General features: G+C 38.4%; 7 protein-coding genes and 1 pseudogene across 11 annotated transcripts in view; 3 read left to right on the top strand and 5 right to left on the bottom strand.

Moving 5' to 3' along the window:
• Positions 1 to 253: 253 nt before the first annotated feature.
• Positions 254 to 2,422, bottom strand: LOC116844338 (coiled-coil domain-containing protein 134-like). Its single transcript, XM_032815744.1, has 3 exons — positions 2,057 to 2,422; positions 1,593 to 1,802; positions 254 to 1,282 (listed from the first exon to the last, which is right to left on the bottom strand). Exons 1-3 carry the CDS (start codon positions 2,382 to 2,384, stop codon positions 915 to 917), a joined length of 906 nt encoding a protein of 301 aa, XP_032671635.1. The 5' UTR covers positions 2,385 to 2,422; the 3' UTR covers positions 254 to 914.
• Positions 2,423 to 2,649: 227 nt separating this feature from the next.
• Positions 2,650 to 4,635, top strand: LOC116844339 (protein YIPF6). The gene is made up of 7 exons (XM_032815745.1): positions 2,650 to 2,793; positions 2,944 to 3,075; positions 3,162 to 3,240; positions 3,319 to 3,361; positions 3,444 to 3,575; positions 3,662 to 3,819; positions 3,902 to 4,635. The coding sequence occupies exons 1-7, from the start codon at positions 2,764 to 2,766 to the stop codon at positions 4,015 to 4,017; spliced, it is 690 nt and encodes a 229-aa protein (XP_032671636.1). The 5' UTR covers positions 2,650 to 2,763; the 3' UTR covers positions 4,018 to 4,635.
• Positions 4,344 to 6,968, bottom strand: LOC116844336 (tetratricopeptide repeat protein 8). Of its 2 annotated transcripts, XM_032815742.1 has the most exons (8): positions 6,707 to 6,805; positions 6,445 to 6,637; positions 6,218 to 6,350; positions 6,011 to 6,155; positions 5,496 to 5,920; positions 5,143 to 5,314; positions 4,867 to 5,073; positions 4,344 to 4,794 (listed from the first exon to the last, which is right to left on the bottom strand). In XM_032815742.1, exons 1-8 carry the CDS (start codon positions 6,803 to 6,805, stop codon positions 4,678 to 4,680), a joined length of 1,491 nt encoding a protein of 496 aa, XP_032671633.1. In that variant the 3' UTR covers positions 4,344 to 4,677. The 2 variants fall into 2 exon arrangements, with proteins under 2 accessions (XP_032671633.1, XP_032671632.1); XM_032815741.1 differs by having other exon boundaries at positions 4,344 to 5,073; positions 6,707 to 6,968.
• Positions 6,969 to 7,092: 124 nt separating this feature from the next.
• LOC116844331 (WD repeat-containing protein on Y chromosome-like) lies at positions 7,093 to 14,732 on the top strand. 2 transcript variants are annotated; one of them, XR_004378064.1, is made up of 19 exons: positions 7,093 to 7,298; positions 7,373 to 7,466; positions 7,547 to 7,651; positions 7,709 to 7,900; positions 8,158 to 8,269; positions 8,339 to 8,475; positions 8,583 to 8,777; positions 8,867 to 9,074; positions 9,286 to 9,491; positions 9,588 to 9,788; positions 9,862 to 10,106; positions 10,574 to 10,828; positions 10,922 to 11,008; positions 11,082 to 11,341; positions 11,463 to 11,703; positions 11,776 to 11,950; positions 12,181 to 12,381; positions 12,452 to 12,601; positions 14,088 to 14,732. XR_004378064.1 is itself a non-coding variant. In XM_032815736.1 (19 exons), exons 1-19 carry the CDS (start codon positions 7,270 to 7,272, stop codon positions 12,545 to 12,547), a joined length of 2,946 nt encoding a protein of 981 aa, XP_032671627.1. In that variant the 5' UTR covers positions 7,093 to 7,269; the 3' UTR covers positions 12,548 to 12,808. The 2 variants fall into 2 exon arrangements, 1 of the variants encoding a protein (XP_032671627.1); XM_032815736.1 differs by lacking the exon at positions 14,088 to 14,732 and having other exon boundaries at positions 9,588 to 9,615; positions 9,709 to 9,788; positions 12,452 to 12,808.
• Positions 13,293 to 17,107, bottom strand: LOC116844335 (annotated as a pseudogene).
• Positions 17,108 to 17,130: 23 nt separating this feature from the next.
• LOC116844342 lies at positions 17,131 to 18,277 on the top strand. Of its 3 annotated transcripts, none has more exons than XM_032815749.1 (3): positions 17,131 to 17,308; positions 17,487 to 17,687; positions 17,758 to 18,122. In XM_032815749.1, the coding sequence occupies exons 1-3, from the start codon at positions 17,300 to 17,302 to the stop codon at positions 17,851 to 17,853; spliced, it is 306 nt and encodes a 101-aa protein (XP_032671640.1). In that variant the 5' UTR covers positions 17,131 to 17,299; the 3' UTR covers positions 17,854 to 18,122. The 3 variants fall into 3 exon arrangements, 2 of the variants coding, with proteins under 2 accessions (XP_032671640.1, XP_032671639.1); XR_004378066.1 differs by lacking the exon at positions 17,131 to 17,308 and having other exon boundaries at positions 17,327 to 17,687; positions 17,758 to 17,907; positions 18,118 to 18,277; XM_032815748.1 differs by lacking the exon at positions 17,131 to 17,308 and having other exon boundaries at positions 17,327 to 17,687.
• Positions 17,837 to 24,850, bottom strand: part of LOC116844334 (golgin subfamily A member 6-like protein 1) — a 15,251-nt gene continuing 8,237 nt past the window's right edge. The window contains exon 8 of the transcript XR_004378065.1: positions 17,837 to 18,146. The gene's annotated coding sequence lies outside the window, so the exon portion shown is untranslated. The remainder of the gene's footprint in view (positions 18,147 to 24,850) is intronic.
• On the bottom strand, positions 18,366 to 22,549 carry LOC116844333 (inner centromere protein-like). Its single transcript, XM_032815737.1, has 7 exons — positions 21,632 to 22,549; positions 20,474 to 21,538; positions 20,180 to 20,341; positions 19,920 to 20,104; positions 19,409 to 19,790; positions 19,141 to 19,261; positions 18,366 to 18,948 (listed from the first exon to the last, which is right to left on the bottom strand). The coding sequence occupies exons 1-7, from the start codon at positions 22,067 to 22,069 to the stop codon at positions 18,755 to 18,757; spliced, it is 2,547 nt and encodes an 848-aa protein (XP_032671628.1). The 5' UTR covers positions 22,070 to 22,549; the 3' UTR covers positions 18,366 to 18,754.

Below are 24,850 nucleotides of genomic sequence, written 5' to 3'. Positions count from 1 at the left end.
TCTCTCGCGTTGAACACGACGCGTCGTCGGCGTGAGATTCACGGCGAGGTATCCGGCCTCCGGCCCTTGTTTCGTTTTTAAACAGGCACGTCGGCGGCCCTCTTTACCTTTGTCCCATCTCTCAAAGCCCACAATTACGAGGCGACGTCGCGAATGAATTGTGAGTTTGCAAATTTGCACGAGGATGCAAATGCCTGACCTTGGAAGCAGGTAGCAGGTTGGAGAACATCGTATTGCACGCGAGTCAAAGAAATGTGGACGGTACGATGTTTTTATTATGCTTACGCGATTTTAAGAGGCCTCTTCGAGCTGCGATATGTATAGCGATTTTCATTACTTAATGACATAATGGTATAGCATAATGTAATTGCAAATGCTTATCGTGCTAAATGCGCACATGGAAAAAACGATTTCAGTTCGTGTAATTGAATGGAGACTAGACGAAAAACTTGCTGACGAGAAATAATATCTCTGTTACTGCGTGCAGACGAAAATATTCGTCTGAATATTCAATTGCATTAAAACTCGATTGAGATAACTGGAATTAGCAATTGGCTAAGTAGAAATTTCCTACAGGAAGTATCTTTCTGTCCCTACAACCGAGTTTTCGTTTGGTCCCCAAGTAATAAAAATTCAGTTACATTAACGAAGTTGTCTCTTTTCTACGCACGATGTTAAATAATTCTAAGAAACTTAATAGAAAGTTTTCAATAGAAATCATCGAGATACGTCGTCGTTCGGAAGCCCGTTGCTGTTACTCTAACTCCAAAGAGTACAAAGCGAAACGTGGAATCTTCATAGCGACGAGAGCCATCAATAGGCCGTTGGTTGCCTTAGGATTCTAAGAGCTCACTTCTTAACGAGGCGATTCAGGAACCGGTCGGAGGAATTTCTCGTCGAGGGCGACTTGTCGCTCACAACTCGATTTTAGCGATCTGTGGGCCCTTTTTGCGCTTGTCCCTCTTCGCGGACTGCTTCTTCTTTTTCTTCGTCGCCGTCGTCGCCTTCGAGTCATCCTCGCGCTCGTCAACGTGAGCGGCAGACCTGTACCGATTAAAATAGTTTGGATCCCGTTCCGTGATATTCAGCTCCTGTTCAACCAAGTGGATCATCGTGATGGTCGATTTGTCTAGCAAGTAGCGAGTCCGATTGGCGAAATTCAGGGACCAATGTATCGTAGAGTTTAAGCTCTGCTGCGCCTTCAGTATTCTGTGAGAGATATCCGGTAGGTGCAGGATGATATCTCCGAAGAGCGCGGTGTTCTCCAGAATATTGGACAATGCTGCGACATGTACAGAAATCAATAAGTAAAGAAGAAAGTGCTCTTTAGTTTGTCACATACGACGAAACTGTCGTCATAATTTTCAATTGATTGATAATTTCAGGTATCAATAAAGAAGAGAACTGATTAAAATTAGAGTACAGAAGCATTCCTAGAGAGTGCATGAATTACTAAAACACGTCTTAAAGACATCCAAAAGACGATTTCTAAAAGAAATAGGATATCTATTGGACTTCTTTAAGATATCTTTTAGCAGTTTATGCTGTTTGGATCGAGAACTTTTGCGCGAGAAGCGATTAGATCATCATACCTTCTTTAACGTTAGTGTCTTCCGGGAAAGAACTGTTGTTCGGCACGAAAGCAGCCTTCTCGATGACGCTCTTGCTGGATTCGATTACCTCTACCACTTTCTCGGCCAACATCGCAATCATCTTGTATAGACGCTCGTAGTTGTCCATCTTTAGAAGAGCGTGCACAGCTTGTATGTGATCCTTGCGCCGTTGGGCGAATAGTCTTTTAACTGTAAAGTAGTTAAGATGTATACAAATGTGAGACAAATGAAATTACAACAAAACAATCTCTGTTCTTAGCCGTACTTTCATGTCTTTTTAAAATGTGATAAATGTGCTCTAACGATACGGAAAGAACCGTTATCCTTTTTATTATTTATTTCCGTCGAGATGCAGAGAGCACGGCTACAAATAGCAGAGTTAATCGAATGTAGGAAAGAAACTAGGAAAAATAATTAGAGGAAAAATAAAATTCAACAGATACATAGTTCCTCGTCGAGTTTCGATTTGGATTCCACGCTCTTTCGCGGCTCGTTCTCCATTGGTCCGTCGATTTCCCGCTGCGTGTGCGCACTGACTGTCAACAACAACAACAACAGGGCCACGACGATGTGAAGGAAAACGCGTGGCAACCGGTGTCTTCGTGGACGGTACATCGCGAGAGAACTCCACCAACGAGGTACGCGACAACGTTGTCGATCTTCGTTTTGCTTCATCGTATCGCATCGAGAGAAATTAATGTCACCGTTCGATGTTCGTGTTGTTCGAACACAATCACTGTTGCTGACGTCTCGCTGTGACAGGGGGGCCATCTGTCGACACGAAGGGTTCTTCGTCGAATGTCACTTCTAGCCCGTCGAAATCATCGAGTCACCGGCGACTCATCTCAGTTACGAGCGCGCTGATTGTAGATTTGAGTCAAGTCGCAGATTATCGGATAAATGTGGCGTCATCGCGCTTTGATGCCAGCTGCAGTAACACTGAGCCGTAAGAACGAGTCGGAGCGAGAGAACGCGAGTACGTTATACACGGTGTGTGCGACACGCGTGTAAACGTGCGGGCGAACGTGTCGATACACGTGAAGAATTTCTCCCGATGTAGCCGAGACGTGTTATCCACGAAACCGTCGACAGCACGATCTCGCCGCAGTAGTTTCTCGCAGTAATCTCCTGATCAGCGTCGGCAGTAAACATGGCGGCAATGGCCGAGGCGAAGCTGGACGCAAGTATCATCTGTTGCTATCTCGATCGGACGTTGTGGTTTCCCGACATACGTCTGGAAATTTCGTCGTCACGATGAATACTAAAAGTACAAGCTGTCACGTGTATATGTTTTGGTGTAAACACTTGAAGTTTGTATCGTATTCAACAGATGTACGATGATGCTGCTTACACTGTTGATCCTCAGCATGTTGAGGGTGAGATGACAGTAGATTCTAAACAGAGATCAAACTTAGGAGAACCAGAATTTAATACGCTAGACGAGCCCATCAGAGATACGATTGTAAGCAAGTGTTGTTATTTCCTTCTGTTCCAACTCTGAGATTTATCTCAAGTAGTAAAGACCATTATGATTTATATCTGATACAGTTGAGGGACGTTCGTGCAGTGGGCAAGAAATTTTTCCATGTTTTATATCCTAAAGAAAAGAAAAGTCTGCTGAAGGAATGTAAGTTTATAAAAGATGAATCTTCATAAATTATATAAATATAGTTTAATCATCGTATTGTGTGATGTCATATTTCAGGGGATCTATGGGGACCATTAGTATTATGCACATTCATGGCAATGTAAGCTATAATTGTATATGCATGTGTTAATAAAATATAAAAACTTTTATATAAGACTGATTAAAATTTATAATTTATTTAGGATATTACAAGGTTCCTCTGTCACAGCCGACAATTCAAACGATGGAGGGCCTGAATTTGCAGAAGTATTTGTTATTGTGTGGATTGGTTCTATGGTTGTTACATTGAATTCAAAACTATTGGGTGGAAATATGTGAGTTGATCTATTATAAGTTGTAAGTTATAGCAATGGTTATATTGATTACTGAATCAATGAAATGCAATGATATAAATTTACAGATCTTTCTTCCAAAGTGTTTGTGTCTTAGGATATTGCCTATTACCGACTGCCATTGCTCTAATTATATGCACAGTTATACTGATAGTACAACAAACCACACTCCTATTTATTCTGAGGTTTGTGATCACTGTAATTGGATTTTTGTGGGCAACATATGGTAAGTGGTAGTAGTAACTATATTTACTTTTGTAAAGTTTACGTAACAAAAAGTTTTTATCAAATTCTTATTGATGTTTTAGCATCAATGGCATTCCTTGGTGACAGTCAACCTGTAGGAAGGAAAGCTTTAGCAGTATATCCAATTTTTCTATTTTATCTTATAATATCGTGGCTAGTTATATCCCATACTGTATAAGGTGCGTTACAATACTTTTTCTGTCAGAAGACTGTACACAGCTCTGGGCTTCCAGAGGACAAAACTAAGCAAATTGGGCTATGCAAGTATTTCATAGACATTTCCCAAATTTCATATTTGGACATATATTCCAATATCGTGTTTTTTTGTGAGTAATACACGTAACTATAGTCGCCAAGTATTATCTTTTTAGAATATCATTGGATAATGTCAATTACAAGATCTGTAATTAAATATAATCATAGAAACTTCTGACACTACACGATCGAGCTAAATTTATTGATGGTACAAAAATATCGTATCTTCTCATTGAATGAGAAAAGCCATCAATTGATATATATATATTTATACAAACTTGATAAGAAAAGACAGTGCTAGATATAATAACGGACAATTTTATCATTAATTCTCTAAGTTATTGCATTTAAGTATTGATTCTTATACTTTTACGTAAATTTTAACGATTCTTTCATATCAGATTCGGATTTTGATTGCTATTTTTCAATTTCAGACATTTATAAACAATGTAGAAATTGATTTCTGCCGCTTTGTACATGTACATTATGTATATAGAATTACATTTAAATATTATACATTAAACAAAATAATACAATATAACAGGATAATGTAGATTAAGAAACACTTCTCTCATTGTTTGTCTCATATGTGCGAGAAGTATCGTTGTAGTTTTCGCAAGAGAGTCTTGCTATCGTGATGTCCGGGGTAGGAACTCAACGACTTTTGTATCGCGTTGTAACTTGTCTGCAGATCTCCAACCTGTACAAGTACATGAAACAAATTTCCAATATCAGTCAATACATGCATAATTAAGCGGAAAAAATAAATAACCTCATAAGCCAAGTGAGCGCTGTTGAAGTGCGCTTCGTATAAGTAACTGCCGATGTTAGCCGCCGCATGGAAGTAAGTTCTCGCTGCCGTAACATTGCCGTTTCGTATTTCTAACACACCGAGATTATTGTAAGCTAAAGCATGCCTATTATCGGCCGCGATAGCCAATCTTAAGCATTCCTCGGCCATTATCAGATCACCTAAAGTCTATAATTATAATGTAATCAATATATATAAGATAAAATCAGAATTACACGTGCGCGTGTTTATACGTACGATAGCAATGTGGGAAATGTTGTACCATATATCGGCTATGTTTTCATCGGTACCGAGACTTAGTGCTCTCTCGAAACATGATATAGTATGATCGTATTGCTGGGCGTAGAAACAACAGAGCCCGAGATTATTGAACAATTCGGTATTATGTACACCCATTTGCAGTAGACGCCTGAGGATTAGTTGAAGAAAATTTTAAACTTAACCAAGTAAACATTTTAAACTTCAAGTAATTTAACTTCAAGTAAAAATAGAAAGAATATTTAAATGTCTACAAATTTTCAAACTTATAGTTAAAAACTGTGCAAAAGTGCGACATCTTTTCTGGCAAAGTGTAGATTCAATATACACACCTGTAATAACGTAACGCCAACTCCGGCTGATCGTTGTAAAAGTGATGCATGCCTATACTAGCTATCGCCTCGGTGTGAGAGGCGTCCTCCTGCGCAATCATTTTGTAATATTTCATGGACATCGACAAGTTGTTCAGGCCTTCAAATATGCGACCCATCTCCGTGAGAATTGTGACGTCATTCGTAAAGTACTCGAGACCTTTCTTGCACGTGTCCAGCGCGGCTAACGGCTGGTCCAGTCTGACATAGACTCTGATCAGTCTCAGAACAGTCTCGACAGCTTTATGATCTTTCAACGCGGACTTGAACTGCTGTTCTGCGTCTCTCACCAGTCCCAGGGTGTAGTAACACTTTCCCAGCTGGACTTTCCACCACCAGTCTTTGTACTGACAGATCTGTGTCGCCTGAACGGCCAAGTCCAACGCCTGTGAAAATTTTAGAAAACAATTTAAAACATAACGTGATGTAATCGCGCCTTGAAAATATTAATATTTTATAATCCACACGATACTTACGTATCTCGCATCGTTCTCATGATAATATATGTATTCGAACAACGGTTTCGCTATGCTTTGTTGGCTGGCGTACTTGGTTACATTCAACCGCGATAACTGGATAAAGGGTCCACCGGGCTCCGTCAACATTGACGCGGTACCAAGTCTGAGAAGACGAAAATCTCATATTCCGTTGACAGATATTAAATATAATTGCGAATATTGTACCTGACACTGCGTCCTGAGCTCGCTGTGATTGGTCTAGCAGTCATCGCTGTTCTCGGTGTTCTCAACGCCTGCTCGATCGATTGGGACATCGCTGCTTGAGTAGCGGGTCGCACTACCCCAGTAACAGGTCTACCTTTTAGGACATTAACAATGCTTTTTTGAAAAATCCTTAAGGAGAGTCGATATTTGATATTTGATATTTTTTTAAGTGAGCTTCAATGACAAACCAGACTGAGATTTCGGTCGCACTCCTTGACCGGTATAACTAGTGCCAGGATTCTTCAGGGAAGTTCCTGGCCTTGGCATCGACGATATCGCGTAGTTATCTAGCAAAGTCTCCGCGATTCCTTCCTCTTCGCCTTCGATGTCATCCACATAGATTTGCAACGTCAAAGCACGCATCTTCAAAACCCACACAGCCTAATACAGCAATATTGTTGTATCATCGCTGATGATCAATATCTTCTTTAAGAAAAACAGAATGCATACCTGATCCAGTGGATTCTTTCTCAACAGATCCGTGCATACCGCGGCACATTCCTCGTACTTTTGTCGACTGAATAAGCTCAGAGCTGTAAACAATTCCATTTTCAACGAGACGTGAATTTCCTCGGAATGTAAAACACCGGTTCCCTCGCATTGATCCGGTCGCGATGGTATGGCGCGTGTGTCTATGCTTGGGACAACCACGTACCTTATACCTGTTGTATATACATGGAAGTTATTGATTATTTTCCTCTCTGTTATTTTTTCATTTAATATAGCACAATATGTCCGAAAATAATAATTTGTACATATAAAACAGTCTTTATAAATATCCTGTTTGTTTACAGCGAGCGAAAATTGTTGAGAAAATCTATCTGAAATATAGCATGATTGGTATTTGTTCTTAATCATGTAAAATTATACGATTTCGATGTGATTTTGACATCTTGTTTTATATAAAAATTTGGATAGATAAAATTGATAAATATATTTCTAATGTGATTCTAGTTTCCTCGATCGTTAAAATGTCAACTCTATTTGAAAATCGTTAGAGAGCTGGAAATACAATGGAATTCGTCGGTAAAAATCATCCAAGGTTAGCGTAAAGAAATAATTGATCGTTATCGCAACGCGAAATTTATATTATTATATATAATTATATTACTGCAGCATAAAAGAAGCTTTTGAAAAGTTTTTCGAGAAGAAAACTGTAGCGGAGCAATGCACCGAACAATCTTTGGCGCAATTACATAACGCTTTTTTGGTACGTTACATAGCACTTCTTCCTTTGACTTATTTTTAGAATTTTTATTTTGCTTAATTATAAAAAAATGTCACGTTCAGGCAACAGAGAATGGCGAAATGAGCTGCTCTCAACTGTACGACGCTTTCCAAGATATCCTCGAGATAGAAATGCCGCAGGACGAATTCCAAATCCTCTTCAAGAAAGTCGGTTAATCGTTCATACTCGTCATCTCTTGAGTTTCACTCAAGCATCAATTTCAGATTGATGTGAAACTCGATGGCAAAGTGACGTGGGACGAATTCATTTCCTACTTGCTGATAGAATTTCAACTCCAGAACATCAGTCGAAAATCACAGATGGTGGAGATGTCATTGACGGCTTTACCGAAATTATTACGAACATATCATCGTACTGCTGTTTGCAGAATCACATTCTGTCCGGAAGTTCTGTCGGTGAATATCCAAATATCAAAGATCTCAATGCACTAGTCAGTCAGCTTTCATTTTATATATGAAGAAATTTTTTCATTTTTTTACGGAAATTTTTAATCTCTCTCTACCAAAAAGAGTTCTTTTTTACACGTTAGAAAACTGGTTTTCGTTGGGAAAGGTAGCTGACCGACTTCTGCATCGATTATTCTTCCGAAAAATTCTATTTGTCTGTGTAGCCTATATCCTTTTATGGCATCGCGGACTTAATGATCCTTTAGGACAGAAGCACGAGTTTCCAAAGAGGTTGTTACCTGACAGTTAGCAGAGAAGGAACGATCAATTACTGGTCGTTAGATGTCGAGTACGAGCGCAGTGTGCAATCCAAGAATCGTTAGTATCACAGCACCGCACCTCTCTCCCGTATCTTGATACTTTTTATTCATGATACTTTTTTCACAGCGTATTTAAAGGTGCAAACTACCGCGATAACCGATATGATTGTGATGCCGGACATTCAGCTGGTATGCACGAGCTCGACAGAGTGCGACTTGAGATTCTACGACGTCGCAGCGAAGAAGTTTGATTTTCGCGTATTGGTCGGTGAACAAATCTAGACTTTACGATATTAGAAGAGACTTGAATTACGGCATTATTATATGCTCGACTAACTTAATAAATGTAACATCGCTTGTCTAATTTCTAGATATCCAGTTTGGAAAACGCGGTCGTCTGTATGCATTACTACTTTAGCAAGAACGTAAACGAAGTTTCCTACATCGTTCTGGGTGATACCAGCGGCTCCGTTGTGGTCATGGCCTTCAGTCCTGTGGACAGAGGTCCCTTCAAGCAACATACAGAACGAGACACGACGGTTCTTCGTTACGACGAAGTGATTAGGGTACCAAGATCATCCTGTTGTAAGAGGAACACGTATTAGATATAATCTGCGAAAACTTTCTTTGCTAAGAGAGCGTGCGTTGTGAATAGGGTGAGTTGCCGGGGTTGCACATCATGGAATTTAAGAATATACATACGAACTGGACGAGCCAAGTGGCTTACCATGAAAGTCTGCGGGCATTTATCTCGAGCAGTCAATGTGACGATTGTTCGCTGTGTGTTTGTGACCTTACGGGCATGTGGAAGCGGTATCACTTCAAAGTGCTCATGGGAATATCCTGCTTTGTGTTTTGCGAAGGTCTCTACTCTTTGCAAACTGCGTTCTCAAATGAAAAAACCATGTGAAATTTCAGAGAGCACAAATGTCCAAATTCGAGTCATAAGACGTCTTTAGGACGTCTTTAAGATATCTTTAAGACAATATAAACTTGTTTTAAAGATGTCTTAAAGACTTTTTATGATCCGATTTTGGACATTGTGCTGTCTGGGATGTAACTGATTTTCTACAGAGAGTCACACGTTGGTCACGGGTGGACCGGATTGCGTAGTTCGCGTTTGGAACCCATTCGTCCCCAAGAAAGCGAAAGCCGTTCTTTCGGGACATCGTTCTACTATCTGCGCATTGGTCATAGTGAACGCCGGCAAACGGCTTTACTCTCTATCGAAGGACAGATGCATCAAAGTGTGGGACGTCCCGAGCCATAACTGCATCCAGGTTTAAGAAAACCATCGAGTTTCTTAGACAACACAACATTTTTCTTTTTTTAATAATGAGTCAAAATTTATTCCATATACATATTTCTCCCAACAGACATACAATAAATTACCAAGTGAACTGAGTGAGTATGCTCCGATGACGTTGGTTTTCAATACGTTGACTCGTACGATGATTATCGCCAGTGTAATGATCGCCATTCTTGTCTGCGAGCCAGTAATTAACGAGGAGACATCGGACGGTCATACGCACAGCAAAGGCGTCAGCTGCGTTCTCTACAATCAACTTTACCGTGTGGTGACTACTCAGTACTTCTTTATCTATAATGATGCGTAATATTTTAACGGATCTGATGTTGCTCTGCAAATAGATTGTCTCCACTGGATTAGATTCGCGCATTATCGTTTGGGATCCCTGGTTAGGACGATACTTGCGAATGATAACGAACGCTCATAACGTTGTACGACACGGGCAATTTATCGATATTGAGATCACGGCAGCGTGTTTCAACGATACAGAACAGTTCTTGCTAACCGGTGCTAGAGACGGATCGTTGAGGATATGGAACTTCAACACCGGCACTTGTATACGCCACGTCGTGATGGATCATCAATGGTAAAGAGAATAATCAAGCAATTGTTTTTGAAGGATCCTTTGATTGATTAAGAGTGCAATCCTTTATATTAATCATACGTTATTTCTAATAAATTTGTAAATTCTTTAGATTTCGTTGTAATCATGTAATAACTGATCGTTGATCATGTAATAACTCCAATACAGTGAACATAAACTAGCAATAATATTACATCAATGTTATAATTTCCTACTTAACAACGTAACTGTTGAATAACACTTGCGTTATATTGCATTTACATTGTTGAGTAGGAAATTATAACATCGATATCATGTTATTAATGGTTGATGTTTACCGGGGAAAGAGAGTTTTTACATTTGCAAGTTTCTTTAGTATGTACAATTACAATTTACTAATTCTAAATTGCATTTGCAAGTTTCTTTAGTATGTACAATACAATTACAATTTACTAAATCTTTACTAATTAATGCTCGTTTTCCTCGTGCAGCGAAGTAACGAGCGTTACATGGTACAAAAATCGAATTCTCTGCTGCGGCTGGAACAAGCAAGTTATCGAAATGGCAGCTACGGAGTCCGACGTGCGCAAAAAATGGACGACTAGCCACATCGACGACATTCTATGCTCGGCTGTGAAATTTCCTCATGTATTAGCCACTGGAACATATAACGGTGAATTGATTCTGTGGAAGCTTGAAACGGGTCAACCTCTTAGAAAGTACCATGTGATTGATGTTGGTAAAAGGTAATGTCGGTTCGGTATTATCACGAGAGATAATTGGCGCGGACAAACCTGAATGTAATGTCGTTAATGGCCAGAGATCAATTGATTCTACAGATACATTAAAACAACGGAGACGAATACGCGTAACGAGTTTGGAAAGTCGAGCGAATTCGACAGATCTGTGGCAGATCGGAAATTTAAGTAAATTATACCGCTTGCAATTACGGAAAAGACATTTCTTGAAGCAATGAACTGAATCGACGTTGTGCAACAGAGAACTGATCCCATGCGCTCATCAAGAATCAGCATTGAACATCATTCGCGTGGTCGCAGTGCGCGCAATGATCTTCTTAGCCGCACGAGAAGTGGGACCGGATGTCGGTACACTGCTGGTCGCGCTCGATTCCGGACTGGTGCAGGTGTGGACGCATCATCCGGCTGCGGACTTCCTCGGTGCTTTCTCGATCATTCACACAGTGGGCGATTGCGCCACGTCGTTGACCACCGATCCTGAAAATGATTTCCTCGTTACAGGTTTTGTACTTTTCAGACCAATTCTTTGTCAATGACTTTGGTGACTTATAACCATACACGTAATCTTCAAAATTTGTCGAAATGTCTTCATCCTGTCTTTGAGTCTTCCTTTTTCGAGCAGGCCACAGCGTCGGATACATCAAGGTCTGGCTGCTCTCCAATTATATGCGACCGAATCCCCCAAAAGTATGCATGCCGCTGCTGAGGCTGCAATTCCCGTTTTTGTGGAAGGACAAAATAGACGGGAGAGCGAAGAGAGCGACCCGGGGTCAGGCACTTCCGCTTCTCCTGTCGTCCGTACGGGCTCACACGCGGGGAATCACTTCCCTTCAGATGATTTCAAGCGCGCGAGTAATAGTCAGGTACGTAGCGGACAGACAGAGACGTTCATATGAACGTGAATCTTTACGCAATTCGAAAATATGAACGAATAGTGGCAGCGCGGATTGCACGGTGCGTTTGTGGAGCTACGACGGCCGTTACATATCGACGCTCGGCACGTTCAGAGACTGGAATACGATCTTGCCTACAGTACCCGTCAACAAGTACTTCGAAGACTATAAACTTCCGCCGGACATTAAAGGGAACGCCAGTAGCACCACTATGAAAGTAAGATTGACAATTTAAATCAGAGTAATCAAGACTCTAACGATTCAATATGAAAACTGTAAGAGGTAAATAACAACCAATCGCTGTTGACAGAGCGTGATCCTTTACAGAGAGTTTATCTTTACATGTCCTACATGTAAGACCGCGAGACATTCGTGACTGCTTACATCGATTGTAGACATCCAAACTTTTTTCATGAAACAAACATGTACTCTTATGGTCTTACGAAGGTACTTTGCGGCGGCATGAGACAGATACAAGTCGAAACCGAGACAGAAGACATCGAGGTTTTGAGAGAAATTCTAGAAGAGGAGCGACAATTGCTGTACGGCAAGGCGTTGGACCCTTTAATTCTGGAGGTTTACTACGAATCGCAAGCTCGTGGTAAAACGTACAGAGAATATCTCAAATTGGATAATACTTTACCTTATGTAAGAAAGACGTGAGAGTGCACATGATATATCACGTCAACTTAAGCTTAGTAATTTTATGTATTTGCAGATACCGGTTTATACGCATTTATCGACTTATCCTTTAACATCTATGGAGGCGCAAAGAACATTCTTGCTCGGACAGAAAATGGATTTTACGTATTGATTTTTATTCTGAATCACTGGAAGGATGTCGTACAAGACGTTCTAATACATTACGGTAATCTCGATTTAAGTAAGAAAGTGTATTTAAAAAGAGCAATGAAACCATCGTGAATGCGTTCAACCGCAACGAAAAAAGGCAGAGGCATGCCTACGAAAATTACTTCGTCGCAACGTTGAATCTTCAATAAGAAGTCGACAAAATGATAAATCAATAATATATGTATCTGACAAATAATGTGAAATAATTGAGTATTTATTTGAATTAGTAGTAGTCGTGCAATAGTTGCATTAAAACCTCGATATAATGACTCTCTAATACCGATTAACTAATTGCGTACTACAAAAGTCTTTAATCTCCTCTTAGCAGAGTTACACTCAGTAAGCAAATTGAGCACAGACTGCGCGCAGATTGACAGCAAATTTGATCAAAAACCCACAGCAAAACCATAGCTATCTGTGTCTACATTAGGCTACGGTTTTGGCGACAGATCTTGCTGTCGGGCAATTGGTGCCAAATTTGCAGCAAAAGCCGCGCAAAGCTTGCAGCGCAGCAAGGTTTCTGCCGCCAATCTGCTGTCAAATCGCTACAAGTTCTGCGCGGCTTTTGCTGCAAATCTGCAGCAATTATCCGACAACAAGCTCTGCCGCATATCTGGCGGCAATTTGGCAACAAAATTTGATATAACAGATTCTGCATCAAATTTGTTATCTATTTGCCATCAGAAGTTGATAGCAAGCTCTGCTCGAAATCTGTTCGCGCAGGTTTGGCTATCTGGGGCAATATTTATATATAAAGGAGTAGCGAACAGTAAACATCGTCGAACGCACGTTACACATATTGTTGTGTGAACATTTGTAGCAATGAACAATACGCCCTCACATTTTCATATGTATACAATATGTTCGATCGTCTGATACAAGTAACTCGGTACCATAGAAGGAGGAGGGCGTACTAGGTGGTGGCGGAACGCCATGCGTTCGAGATCTGCGTACCTTTTCGTTCCAGAGAGAGAAAAATATCGAGAGTACGGTTTTAGGCCGGGACTCGAACCCGGGTCTTTCGCTTGCCGGGCGACTGCTCTAAACCACTGAGCTACCTGACGCTCCACGCCTACGACACTCTCTTCTCCCTGGATAACGCTCAGAGATGCCGTTCGGAAACGACATCTCTGGCGCGATCCCGAGCGCACGGCGACTACAGAGAGAAACAATGTTACTGTACCAAATGGTACAGCAGTTAGTCTCTCAAAGTCAAAGGTTGCTATCCTTTAAGACCTGCTGTCCATGTATACCCGTCTCCACCGTTGCCCCTCCTCACCCGGTGCAAATAATACAAATAAGCCCCGGGTCGACACCAAATATTTGGCAACCCCCGGGTGCTTGGTTGATACAATAAAATCGTTATGACACAACATCACGATCAATTATCTCCTGCGATATTAAATTCGCAATAACCGCGGTTCGATTCGAGAATCCTATTCGCCTTCCATCATGGAAAAACGCATATATGCATATATTTATATATGCATTTTATATATTAGAAAGCGAGAAGAGGAGGAATTGAAGAAAAAGTTAGCCAGAGAAACTAAGGAGAAGCAGGAATTAGAGAAACGGCAAAAGGCAAAGAAAGAAAGAGAAGAGAAGGCGAAGCTGGCTCAACTGATGCAGGAGAAGCAGCGCGAGGAAATGGAGAAGAAGCGTCTGGCACAGTTGCAGCGCAGGAGAAGGAGGAACGTTGAAAATTAGAAGAGTATCAGAGATTACTGTTAGAGCAAGAGGAGGCGGAACGTTTGCTCGCCGAGCAAAAGCGTCGAGAATAGGAGGCCGCGAGACATAAAAAATGGAAGTGAGAGCCCAGCAACAGACTGAAGCGATAAGACTAAAGAATATGACGCAAACGGCTCAAGTTAACGGCGGCGTTTTCTAGATTGTACTGAAGGTACGCTTCAATAGACTTCGATTTATATCTTGAAATAGCTAGGTCAAATCCGGCATGCGAATGTCGAAGAATTTATACATTATTTCATTGAGAATGTGCGTTGCCAGTTGCAACTTACGTTCATGTGCTGAAAAATTTCAAGTGATTTAACGATTTCTCAAATGTACAATTATATTACAATATTCTACTATATGTATACTTTCTTTTGAGAAACATTTGAAAATAAAGATTTAAAATTATATGTCAATTTTCGTAAAATATGTACCTATTTTACCTATTTTACCAAGAAGATTCTTTGAAAAGAGATACATACCCTGTGCCAAGTGAGGTATTTCATGTTTCGGTCTACTCTCATCGTCCGATTTGTCAGGTTCGCTGTCTAACACATAATTCGTAGTCCTTTGTTGCTTATTACCAGCTTGTTTGTGCTGTAAAAAAAAAGATTGAAGATTGATAACACAAATATATATTGGTAAGAACCAATTTATCTAAATTAGCAATAGTTTATGTAAAAATTTCTCTTTAGACGTTATGATTCTATATTATATTCTTATATTATATTCTATTGTACACAACATTATATGTAGACTTACTTTAACTTGAGCCGTTTGCGCCATATTCTTCAGTCTTATCGCTTCAGTCTGTTGCTTTCATTTCTTTACGTCTCTCGGCCTCCTGTTCTCGACGCTTTTGTTCGGCGAGCAAATGTTCCGCCTCCTCTTGCTCTAACAGTTTCTGTAATCTCTGATGCTCTTCTAATTTTCGACGTACCTCCTTCTCCAGCGTTCGCTGCAACTCTGCCAGGGACTTCTTCTCCATTTCCTCACATTCCTTCTCCTGCATTAGCTGAGCCCGTTTCGCCTTCTCTTCTCTTTCTTTCTGTGCTTTTTGCCGTTTCTCTAATTCCTGCTTCTCCTTAGCTTCTCTGGCTAATTTGTTCTTCAATTCTTCCTCTTCTCGCTTTCTGATATATAAAATGTATATATAAAATTTGTACAATAATCATTTGCGAATAATTAAAAAAAAATGTGTGGAAGCTATATTATAATTTCAGTATGAACTCTATTTTTTTTAGTAATTACTATATGCCCGTACTTTCTCTTTTCCTCCGTCAGTAATCACAAGGCTTCCTTTCTCTTCTTCATCGCGTCTTCCTCATGTCGTCTTTTATCTTCTAATTTGTCAGCAGAGTTGTTTTTACTGGCGGTCTTTGGAACTTGAACAAATGACTCCATGGTAGTCACGATATTCGCGCGCGAGGCGGTTAAAGTTTTTCCATGCTAAAATCAAAGTATACGTTAAGTAGTCATTTTCAGATTAACACTCAAAAGAATGAAATAAAAAATGATTCTCACATTCACAAGATTTTGTGTGTTGAAGACGGAGTTTGAAGATGAGTTACAGACATTGGAGTTACAAGTTTCGGTTTGTTCAGAGGTGTTGTTTTTAATTGTGGCATTGCATTCAGCCTGTCATTTTTAGTCAGTTTATTGATTCGCTCTGGAATTTGCTCCTTGTTCTGAAAAGAAAGATTGATTCATCATTAGAGAGCATCAACAGGACGAAACAAAAGAAGAAACATAATCAATAGAAAATATCAAACTCTTACAATAATTATGAAATATAATTTTTCATACACAGATGCTTTTACCTCTTTGGATTCTTCATTGTCTTTCTTCTGCTTCTCCGCAAAACAAGCTATCTTCTTAGCTTTCGCGAGCGACTTACAAGCTAATATCTGTGTATAATATTTATCCGTATTTTTCGTTTCTGCTTCGACCTCCGCGGCAGCCATCGTGCAAGTTTTTGTTCTGATTATTCTGGTAGGCTCATTCACGTCGACAGACTTTGGGCTCTGCATCACTACTTGTTGCTCGAACGCCTCGACCCTTTTCTTCACAGACTCTTTCTTCTGACATTCTTCAGATTCTGATTTGGAGAAACGTGGCAATTTCTGAAATGAATTTTGCTCCTTGATCTTTTCAATTATCCCCTTATTAGTCTGAACAGGTTGTTCAGTCATTTTTCTTTTTATTCTCTTTTCTGGTTCTTTCTTGTTTTCCTTATCTACCTCCACTTTACCTAGACTATACCTAGAAGGTACCTCATTTTCATTTTTATCAGAACTGTTTTGCGCAGATTTGTTCCTCTTGAGCTTACTCTTCCTCTTTCCCTAAGATTTATAAAATATATTAGATATAAATAATCATACACAAATGATATCATACAGTATAGAAAAATAAATACTACTACTTACTTTCTTTTCTGAGAAACTAACATTTTCATTATTGGATTTTGTTGGTCTTGTATTGTGCAAATCTTGTATTTGCTTTGTGATATTATCCACTGCTTTCAGAGATGCTATTCTTCTTGTTCTACGGACTACTTTGTCTGAATCTTTTTCTTTTTCGGGAAAAGTTTGAACATCTTCTACATTTTTCTGTTTTAATACTTCATTTTCTGGTATAGTCTCAATATGTTCTAATATTCTTTTCCTTGAAATCTTTGGGGTTTTTGTGACAATCGGGACAGACGATGGTCGTAATAATTGATTGAACAATGTTTTCAAATATTCTTTTTGATCCATAGCATTCTCCTCAAGGCACTTTGATATTTCCTCATGCCGCTATTCAAGAGATCCTTCACTTATTCTTCACATTCCATCCTTGGATTTGACGTCCATCGAGGAAGACACACGGATAAAACGATCCTTGAGACTTCCACTCAATTCAATCAGTAATATCGACGTGAATTTGACGACACGTTTGACGATTACAATTTAAATCAGAGTAATCAAAACTCTAGCGATTTAATATGAAAACGGTAAGAGGCAAATAACAACTAATCGCTGTTGACAGAGCGTGATCCTTTACAGAGAGTTTATATTTACATGTCCTACATGTAAGACCGCGAGACATTCGTGACTGCTTACATCGATTGTAGACATCCAAACATAAACTTTGTTCATGATACAAACATGTACTCTTACGGTCTTACGAAGGTACCTTACGGCGGCATGAGACAGATACAAGTCGAAACCGAGACAGAAGACATCGAGGTTTTGAGAGAAATTCTAGAAGAGGAGCGACAATTGCTGTACGGCAAGGCGTTGGATCCTTTAATTCTGGAGGTTTACTACGAATCGCAAGCTTGTGATAAAACGTACAGAGAATATCTCAATTTGGATAATATTTTACCTTATGTAAGAAAGACGTGAGAGTGCACATGATATATCACGTCAACTTAAGCTTAGTAATTTTATGTATTTGCAGATACCGGTTTATACGCATTTATCGAGTTATTCTTTAACATCTATGGAGGCGCAAAGAACATTCTTGCTCGGACAGAAAATGGATTTTACATATTGATTTTTATTCTGAATCACTGGAAGGATGTCGTACAAGACGTTCTAATACATTACGGTAATTTCGATTTAAGTAAGAAAGTGTATTTAAAAAGAATGAAGCCATCGTGAATGCGTTCAACCGCATCGAAAAAAAGCAGAGGCATGCCTACGAAAGTTATTTCGTCGCAACGTTGAGTCTTCAATAAGAAGTCGACAAAATGATAAATCAATAATATATGTATCTGACAAATAATGTGAAATAATTGAGTATTTATTTGATTTATAGTAGTAGTCGTGCAGTAGTTGGATTAAAACCTCGACATAATGACTCTCTAATACCGATTAACCAATTGCGTACTACAAAAGTCTTTAATCTCCTCTTAGCAGAGATACAATATTTATATATAAAGGAGTAGCGAACACTAAACATTGTCGAACAAAACGTACGTTACACATATTGTTGTGTGAACATTTGTAGCAATGAACAATGCGCCCTCACATTTTCATATGTATACAATATTCGCTCGTCTGATACAGTAAAATCGTTATGACACAACATCACGTCCGCAACGTATGCATGAAATAAGATAATATTTAACGTCAATGAGAGAGATCGTTGATATGTAAAGATTCCTTTAATATACTATTATAGCATTTTCTCAGTCATAACATAACTATATTTTAGAATTGAATTTATAACTGGAGTTGGTTTTCCAATTGCATCCTCGTACATAGATTTTTCAACATCTGTGGTAGGGGAAATAATTGCATCACTGTCTTTCTTTACTTTTTTCTTCTGACATTCTTTAGATCCTGATTTGGAGAAACGTAGCATTATCTGAGATGTATCTTGCTCCTTGATCTTTTCAATTATCTCCTGCGATATTAATATCCCGCAATATCCGCGGTTCGATTCGAGAATCCTATTCGCCTTCCATCATGGAAAAACGCGGCGGCGTTTTCCAGATTGCACTGGAGGTACGCTTCAATCGATTTCGATCTATACCTTGAAATAGCTCGGTCAAATCCGGCGTGCACTTACGAGTGTCGAAGAATTTGTACACTATTTCATTGGGAATGTGCCGTTGCATTGCCAGTTGCACCTTGCGTACATGTGCTGAAAAATTTCGAGTGTTTTAACGATTTTTCAAATGTACAATTATATTACAATATTATATTGTATATATATACTTTCTTTTGAGAAGCATTTGGAAATAAAGATTTTTATTAAAAATTATATGTCAATTTTCATGAAATATGTTCCTATTTTACCAAGAGCTAAGAAAATTCTTTGAAAAAAGATACCTACCCTGTGCCCAATGTGGTATTTCGTGTTTCGGTCTACTCTCATCGTCCGAATCGTCATCGTCAGGTTCGCTGTCTAACACATAATTCGTAGTCCCTTGTTGCTTATTACCAGCTTGTTTGTGCTGTAAAAAAAAGATTGAAGATTGATAACATAAATATATATCGGTAAGAACTAATTTACTTAAATTAGCAATAGTTTATATAAAAATTTCTCTGTAGACATTATGATTCTACATGTGTATTGTAAACGACATTATATGTAGACTTACTTTAACTTGAGCCGTTTGCGCCATATTCTTCAATCTTATCGCTTCAGCCTGTTGCTGGACTCTCACTTCCATTTCTTTACGTCTCTCGGCCTCCTGTTCTCGACGCTTTTGCTCGGCGAGCAAACGTTCCGCCTCCTCTTGTTCTAACAATTTCTGTAATCTCTGATGCTCTTCTAATTTTCGACGTTCCTCCTTCTCCTGCGTTCGCTGCAACTGTGCAAGGCGCTTCTTTTCCATTTCCTCGCGCTGTTTTTCCTGCATCAGCTGAGCCAGCTTCGCCCTCTCTTCTCTTTCTTTCTCTGCCTTTTGCCGTTTCTCTAATTCCTGCTTCTCCTTAATTTCTCTAGCTAACTTGTTCTTCAATTCCTTCTCTTCTCGCTTTCTATATGTAAAATGCATATATAAAATTTGTACAATAATCATTTGTGAATAATTAAAAAAAAATGTGTGGAAGCTATATTATAATTTCAGTATCAACTCTATTTTTTTAGTAATTACTATATGCCCGTACTTTCTCTTTTCCTCCGTCAGTAATCTCAAGGCTTCCTTTCTCTTCTTCATCGCGTCTTCCTCATGTCGTCTTTTATCTTCTAATTTGTCAGCAGAGTTGTTTTTACTGGCGGTCTTTGGAACTTGAACAAATGACTCCATGGTAGTCACGATATTCGCGCGCGAGGCGGTTAAAGTTTTTCCATGCTAAAATCAAAGTATACGTTAAGTAGTCATTTTCAGATTAACACTCAAAAGAATGAAATAAAAAATGATTCTCACATTCACAAGATTTTGTGTACTTGACGGAGTTTGAAGACGAGTTGCAGACATTGGAGTTACGAGTTTCGGTTTGCTCAGAGGTGTTGTTTTTAATTGTGGCATTGCATTCAGCCTGTCATTTTTAGTCAGTTTATTGATTCGCTCTGGCATTTGCTCCTTGTTCTGAAAAGAAAGATTGATTCATCATTAGAGAGCATCAACAGGACGTAACAAAGGAAGAAACATAATCAATAGAAAATATCAAACTCTTACAATAATTATGAAATGCAATTTTTCATACACAGATGCTTTTACCTCTTTAGATTCTTTATTGTCTTTCTTCTGCTTCTCCGCAAAGCAAGCTATCTTCTTAGCTTTCGCGAGCGACTTACGAGCTAATATTTGTGTATAACTTTTATCCGTATTTTTCGTTTCTGTTTCGGCTTCCGCAGCAGCCATCGCGCGAGTTTTTGTTCTGGTTATTCTGGTAGGCTCATTCACGTCAACAGACTTTGGGCTCTGCATCACCACTTGTTGCTCGAAAGCCTCGACCCTTTTCTTCACAGACTCTTTCGCGTAAGGACTGAACAATGCATTCGATTTGTACATAGTTTTGATTTGCGAGAGCTTAACCAAGGGTGTAATTGAATCTTTGAAATTCTCTTTTACATTCTTCACAGGAGTGTTAGGAACTTCGTCATCCTCGGAGACCGATAGTATGCGTTTCTTCTGCTTCTTGGTAATTTGTTTCTTCGATTTCTTTAATTCAGGTGAAGACTCGTCATCTGTAATTAACCCATTATATATGTTTTGTCCCACAGATTCTTTAATCAATCGTGTACTGTCTTGCTGTGCTTTCTTCAAACTTCCTTTGCTGTTTTCTCTACTATTGAATTGACTCAACTCCTTTTGGATCACAACTGTTTGATTTAATACTCTCTGTGGTGGTAAAGGCTCTAATACTACTGTGGCATTCAGCATTTTCTCAGTCATAACAGAACTATATTTTAGAGTTGAATTCATAATTGGAGTTGGTTTTCCAATTGCATCCTCGTATATAGATTCTTCAATGACATCTGTGGTAGGGGAAATAATTGCATCACTCTCTTTCTTTACTTCTTTCTCCTGACATTCTTCAGATTCCGATTTGGAGAAACATGGCAATTTCTCAGATGAATTTTGCTCCTTGGTCTTTTCAATTATCTCCTTATTAGACTGAAGAGGTTGTTCAGTCATTTTTCTTATTATTCTCTTTTCTGGTTCTTCCTTGTTTTCTTTATCTACCTCTACTTTGCTATACTTAGAAGGTATATTATTTTCATCTTCATCAGAACTGTTTTGCGCAGATTTTTTCCTCTTGAGCTTACTTTCTCTCTTTCCCTAAGATTTATAAAATATATTAGATATAAATAATCATACACAAATGATATCATATAGTATAGAAAAATAAATACTACTACTACTACTACTTACTTTCTTTACTGAGAAACTAACATTTTCATTATTGGATTTTGCTGGTCTTGTATTGTGCAAATCTTGTATTTGCTTTGTGATATTATCCACTGCTTTCAGAGATGCTATTCTTCTTGTTCTACGGACTATTTTGTCTGAATCTTTTTCTTTTTCGGAAAAAGTTTGAACAATATCTTCTACATTTTTCTGTTCTAATACTTCATCTTCTGGTATTGTCTCAATATGTTCTAATACTCTTTTCCTTGAAATCTTTGGGGTTTTTGTGATAATCGGGACAGACGATGGTTGTAATAATTGATTGAACAATGCTTTCAAATATTCTTTTTGATCCATAGCATTCTCCTCAAGGCGCTTTGATATTTCCTCATGTCGCTTGCTGATACTCAAGAGATCCTTCACAATTATTCCCCACATTCCATTCTTGGATTTGACGTCCATCGTGGAAGATAGATGGATAAAACAATCCTTGAGAGTTCCACTCAATTCAATCAGTTATATCGACGTGAATTTGACGACACGTTTGACGTTACAAGTCATACACAATACAAACTCAAACAATATTGACAAATTATACATCTAGCATCCGCTTTCTTCTTCAGTGTTTAAGTGTTTTTCTAACTTGGATTCTATCTTTTGGTTATTTGTAAAAAAAAAAAACTTATTATTCCGGCAGGCTCAATCGGACATGACAAATCGCGCTTTTCAACGCGAAGTAACGACTTTTCTCTTTAATTCGAATTGAGACTAACAGTGACATCTGTATCTGCTTGCAGCTCTAGTGTGTTCATTATTGAACCACTAAAAAAAATTATAATTTTGTAGTTATCGATTCGACAATTATCCATGGATATTTTCCAATAAAATAAAGGGAAAACTATTATGTGACGCAGATCTAACATACACACACAATCATGGCTGCGTTCGAAAACGTCATCTAGTACTCTCCCTCTCTTTTTATCTCTCTCTTGTATTTCGCTCACTCCAACGGCTATCGTCTAGTAGTGTGCACACAGTAGGTTTGTCGAGTTGCTTGTACTTTTCACACTTTTACACCTAATGCTTGTTGCACACTACCCTAACAGCACGCGACGTACTGCGTATCATCCTATTTTCGTACTCATTGTAGTGTGATCATCTGTGACGTACTAAGTTGAACGCTAGAACGTTACTTATAAGGTTTGTTCTTTCGATCTGAACTGGCTGCACTAGTTCACGAAGTTTGCACTAATGCGTTCTTTCGATCAGAACAGTGCAAGAAAATGTGTTCTTTCGAACAGTGCAGGCTGAACTAGTGCAGCGAGTTCAGTGAACTGACTGCCCTAGGTCTGGAGGTAGAGCAAGCAGTGCAGGGCAGCTAACCGAAAAAATTTAAATTTGTATCTATAACCTGTAAAATCGGTATATCTAGTTGACATTACGTAGAAGAAATAATCCGACGACGGAATCTATAAACAGTAAGTAAATACTTAAATATATAATAAATATATAATGTAGATAAATATATAATAAATATATAATGTAGAATGACATAAAAAAAGTATTTAGAATGTTATCCAAACAGCACAAAATATCCGAAAGATATCCTGGGAAGGCTCTTGGACGTTTTTTCGGAGGGATTTGTTGTATGGGTATCCAACACAAAACAGTTTTTAAAAGAAATAGGATTGTTCAACAAAACATAAAATGCTATAAGTGCGAAAACATGACCATAAATTGATCTATGTTATTTAATCCAGCCATGTTGTCCGCCATCTTACACTGCTCTAACTTGCTCTTACCCGTTCTTTTCAGACCCATATGTATCTTTGCACTGGTCTGCACTATCTTGAACTTTCTTCAACTAGTACAGTTCCAGTGCAGCCCTAGGTCAGGTCGAAAGAACAAACCTATAGTATTATTCGGTTTTCTTTCACGAGAATGTTCTCTCAGATTTCACTCAGGGATACGGAAATGATACGTATGCTTTTCTATCGCGTGCGTACATTCTCAGGTTTGACTGAAATGATACGTATGCATTTGTATCCCCTTATAGAAATATCATACTAAAAATCATTGATAATTACTTATTTTCAGTATTAAAAATACTGGATAATAAGTAATTATCAATGATTCTTAGTATGATATTTCTTAAGGGGTCACCGCGTGCGCGCCGATCGTCAGGTTTAAGCAACAGTTTAATGCGGTCAGAACATGGATGGGTGCCCTTATAGAAATATCATACTAAGAATCATTGATAATTACTTATTTTCAGTATTAAAAATACTGGATAATAAATAATTATCAATGATTCTTAGTATGATATTTCTATAAGGGTGACCAGCGGTATACCGCTTGGGATCGAAATTATTGCAGGAGGATTCATGAAAGTTTGAAATATGTTGACAACCTTCAATATCTAGTAGTTTATGAGACATGAGAAAATTAGGAATATAAGTATATTTTTGTAAACATTATGATTTTCTCATTTTTCACCTTTGCATAATAATTCTCAGTATTTGATTACTATTAATATTTAACAGTGATTTTATTATCAGTATTCACCAGAAATTAAGCACTGGCCAAAAAATTACTGAATTACTGGTAATATTTAATCACTAATAATTTTTCAGTATTTCTTAGTATGATATTTCTATAAGGGGATAATGTCTTTAAAACGTCTTTTTTGTGAAATCTTAATGATGTTTCTGTATAACGTCTTAAAAACGTATTATTGACGTTTAGAGACGTCATAAAACGTCATTAAGTCGTCTAAAATGTCGTCATCAGTCTATGACATTAGACCATTATTTTGACGATATTTTTACGATATTTTTGGTCATTCCTTGGTTATTTTTGATCCTGAACTTATTAGATTTGGATGTCATTTTGACGTAAGTCTACTACCTGGGAGAGGTCTCAGCAATGCCCATACAGCACAGAAGCTTGCAATAACATTGCTACAACGTTGCAAGATTGCATATCCCTTATAGAAATATCATACTAAGAATCATTAATAATTACTTATTTTCAGTATTAAAAATACTGAAAATAAGTAATTGTCAATAATTCTTAGCATGATATTTCTATAAGGGATGTTGCAGAGACTTTGCAGTGATATTAATTTGCAATATTACTTTAGCAATATTGCAGCAATATTAAAAAAAATATTACGAATATAATATATTTTACTTATTTACTAGTTATTTTTGTTACTTGTATTTTAAATACAGTACCCAGGTA

This window comes from Odontomachus brunneus, unplaced genomic scaffold, assembly GCF_010583005.1.
Source record: "Odontomachus brunneus isolate Ranch 3 - 2012 unplaced genomic scaffold, Obru_v1 Obru_scaffold_041, whole genome shotgun sequence".
NCBI lineage: Eukaryota > Metazoa > Arthropoda > Insecta > Hymenoptera > Formicidae > Odontomachus > Odontomachus brunneus.
Note: the sequence above shows the minus strand (reverse complement) of the source record. Positions and strands in the feature narration are given on the sequence as shown.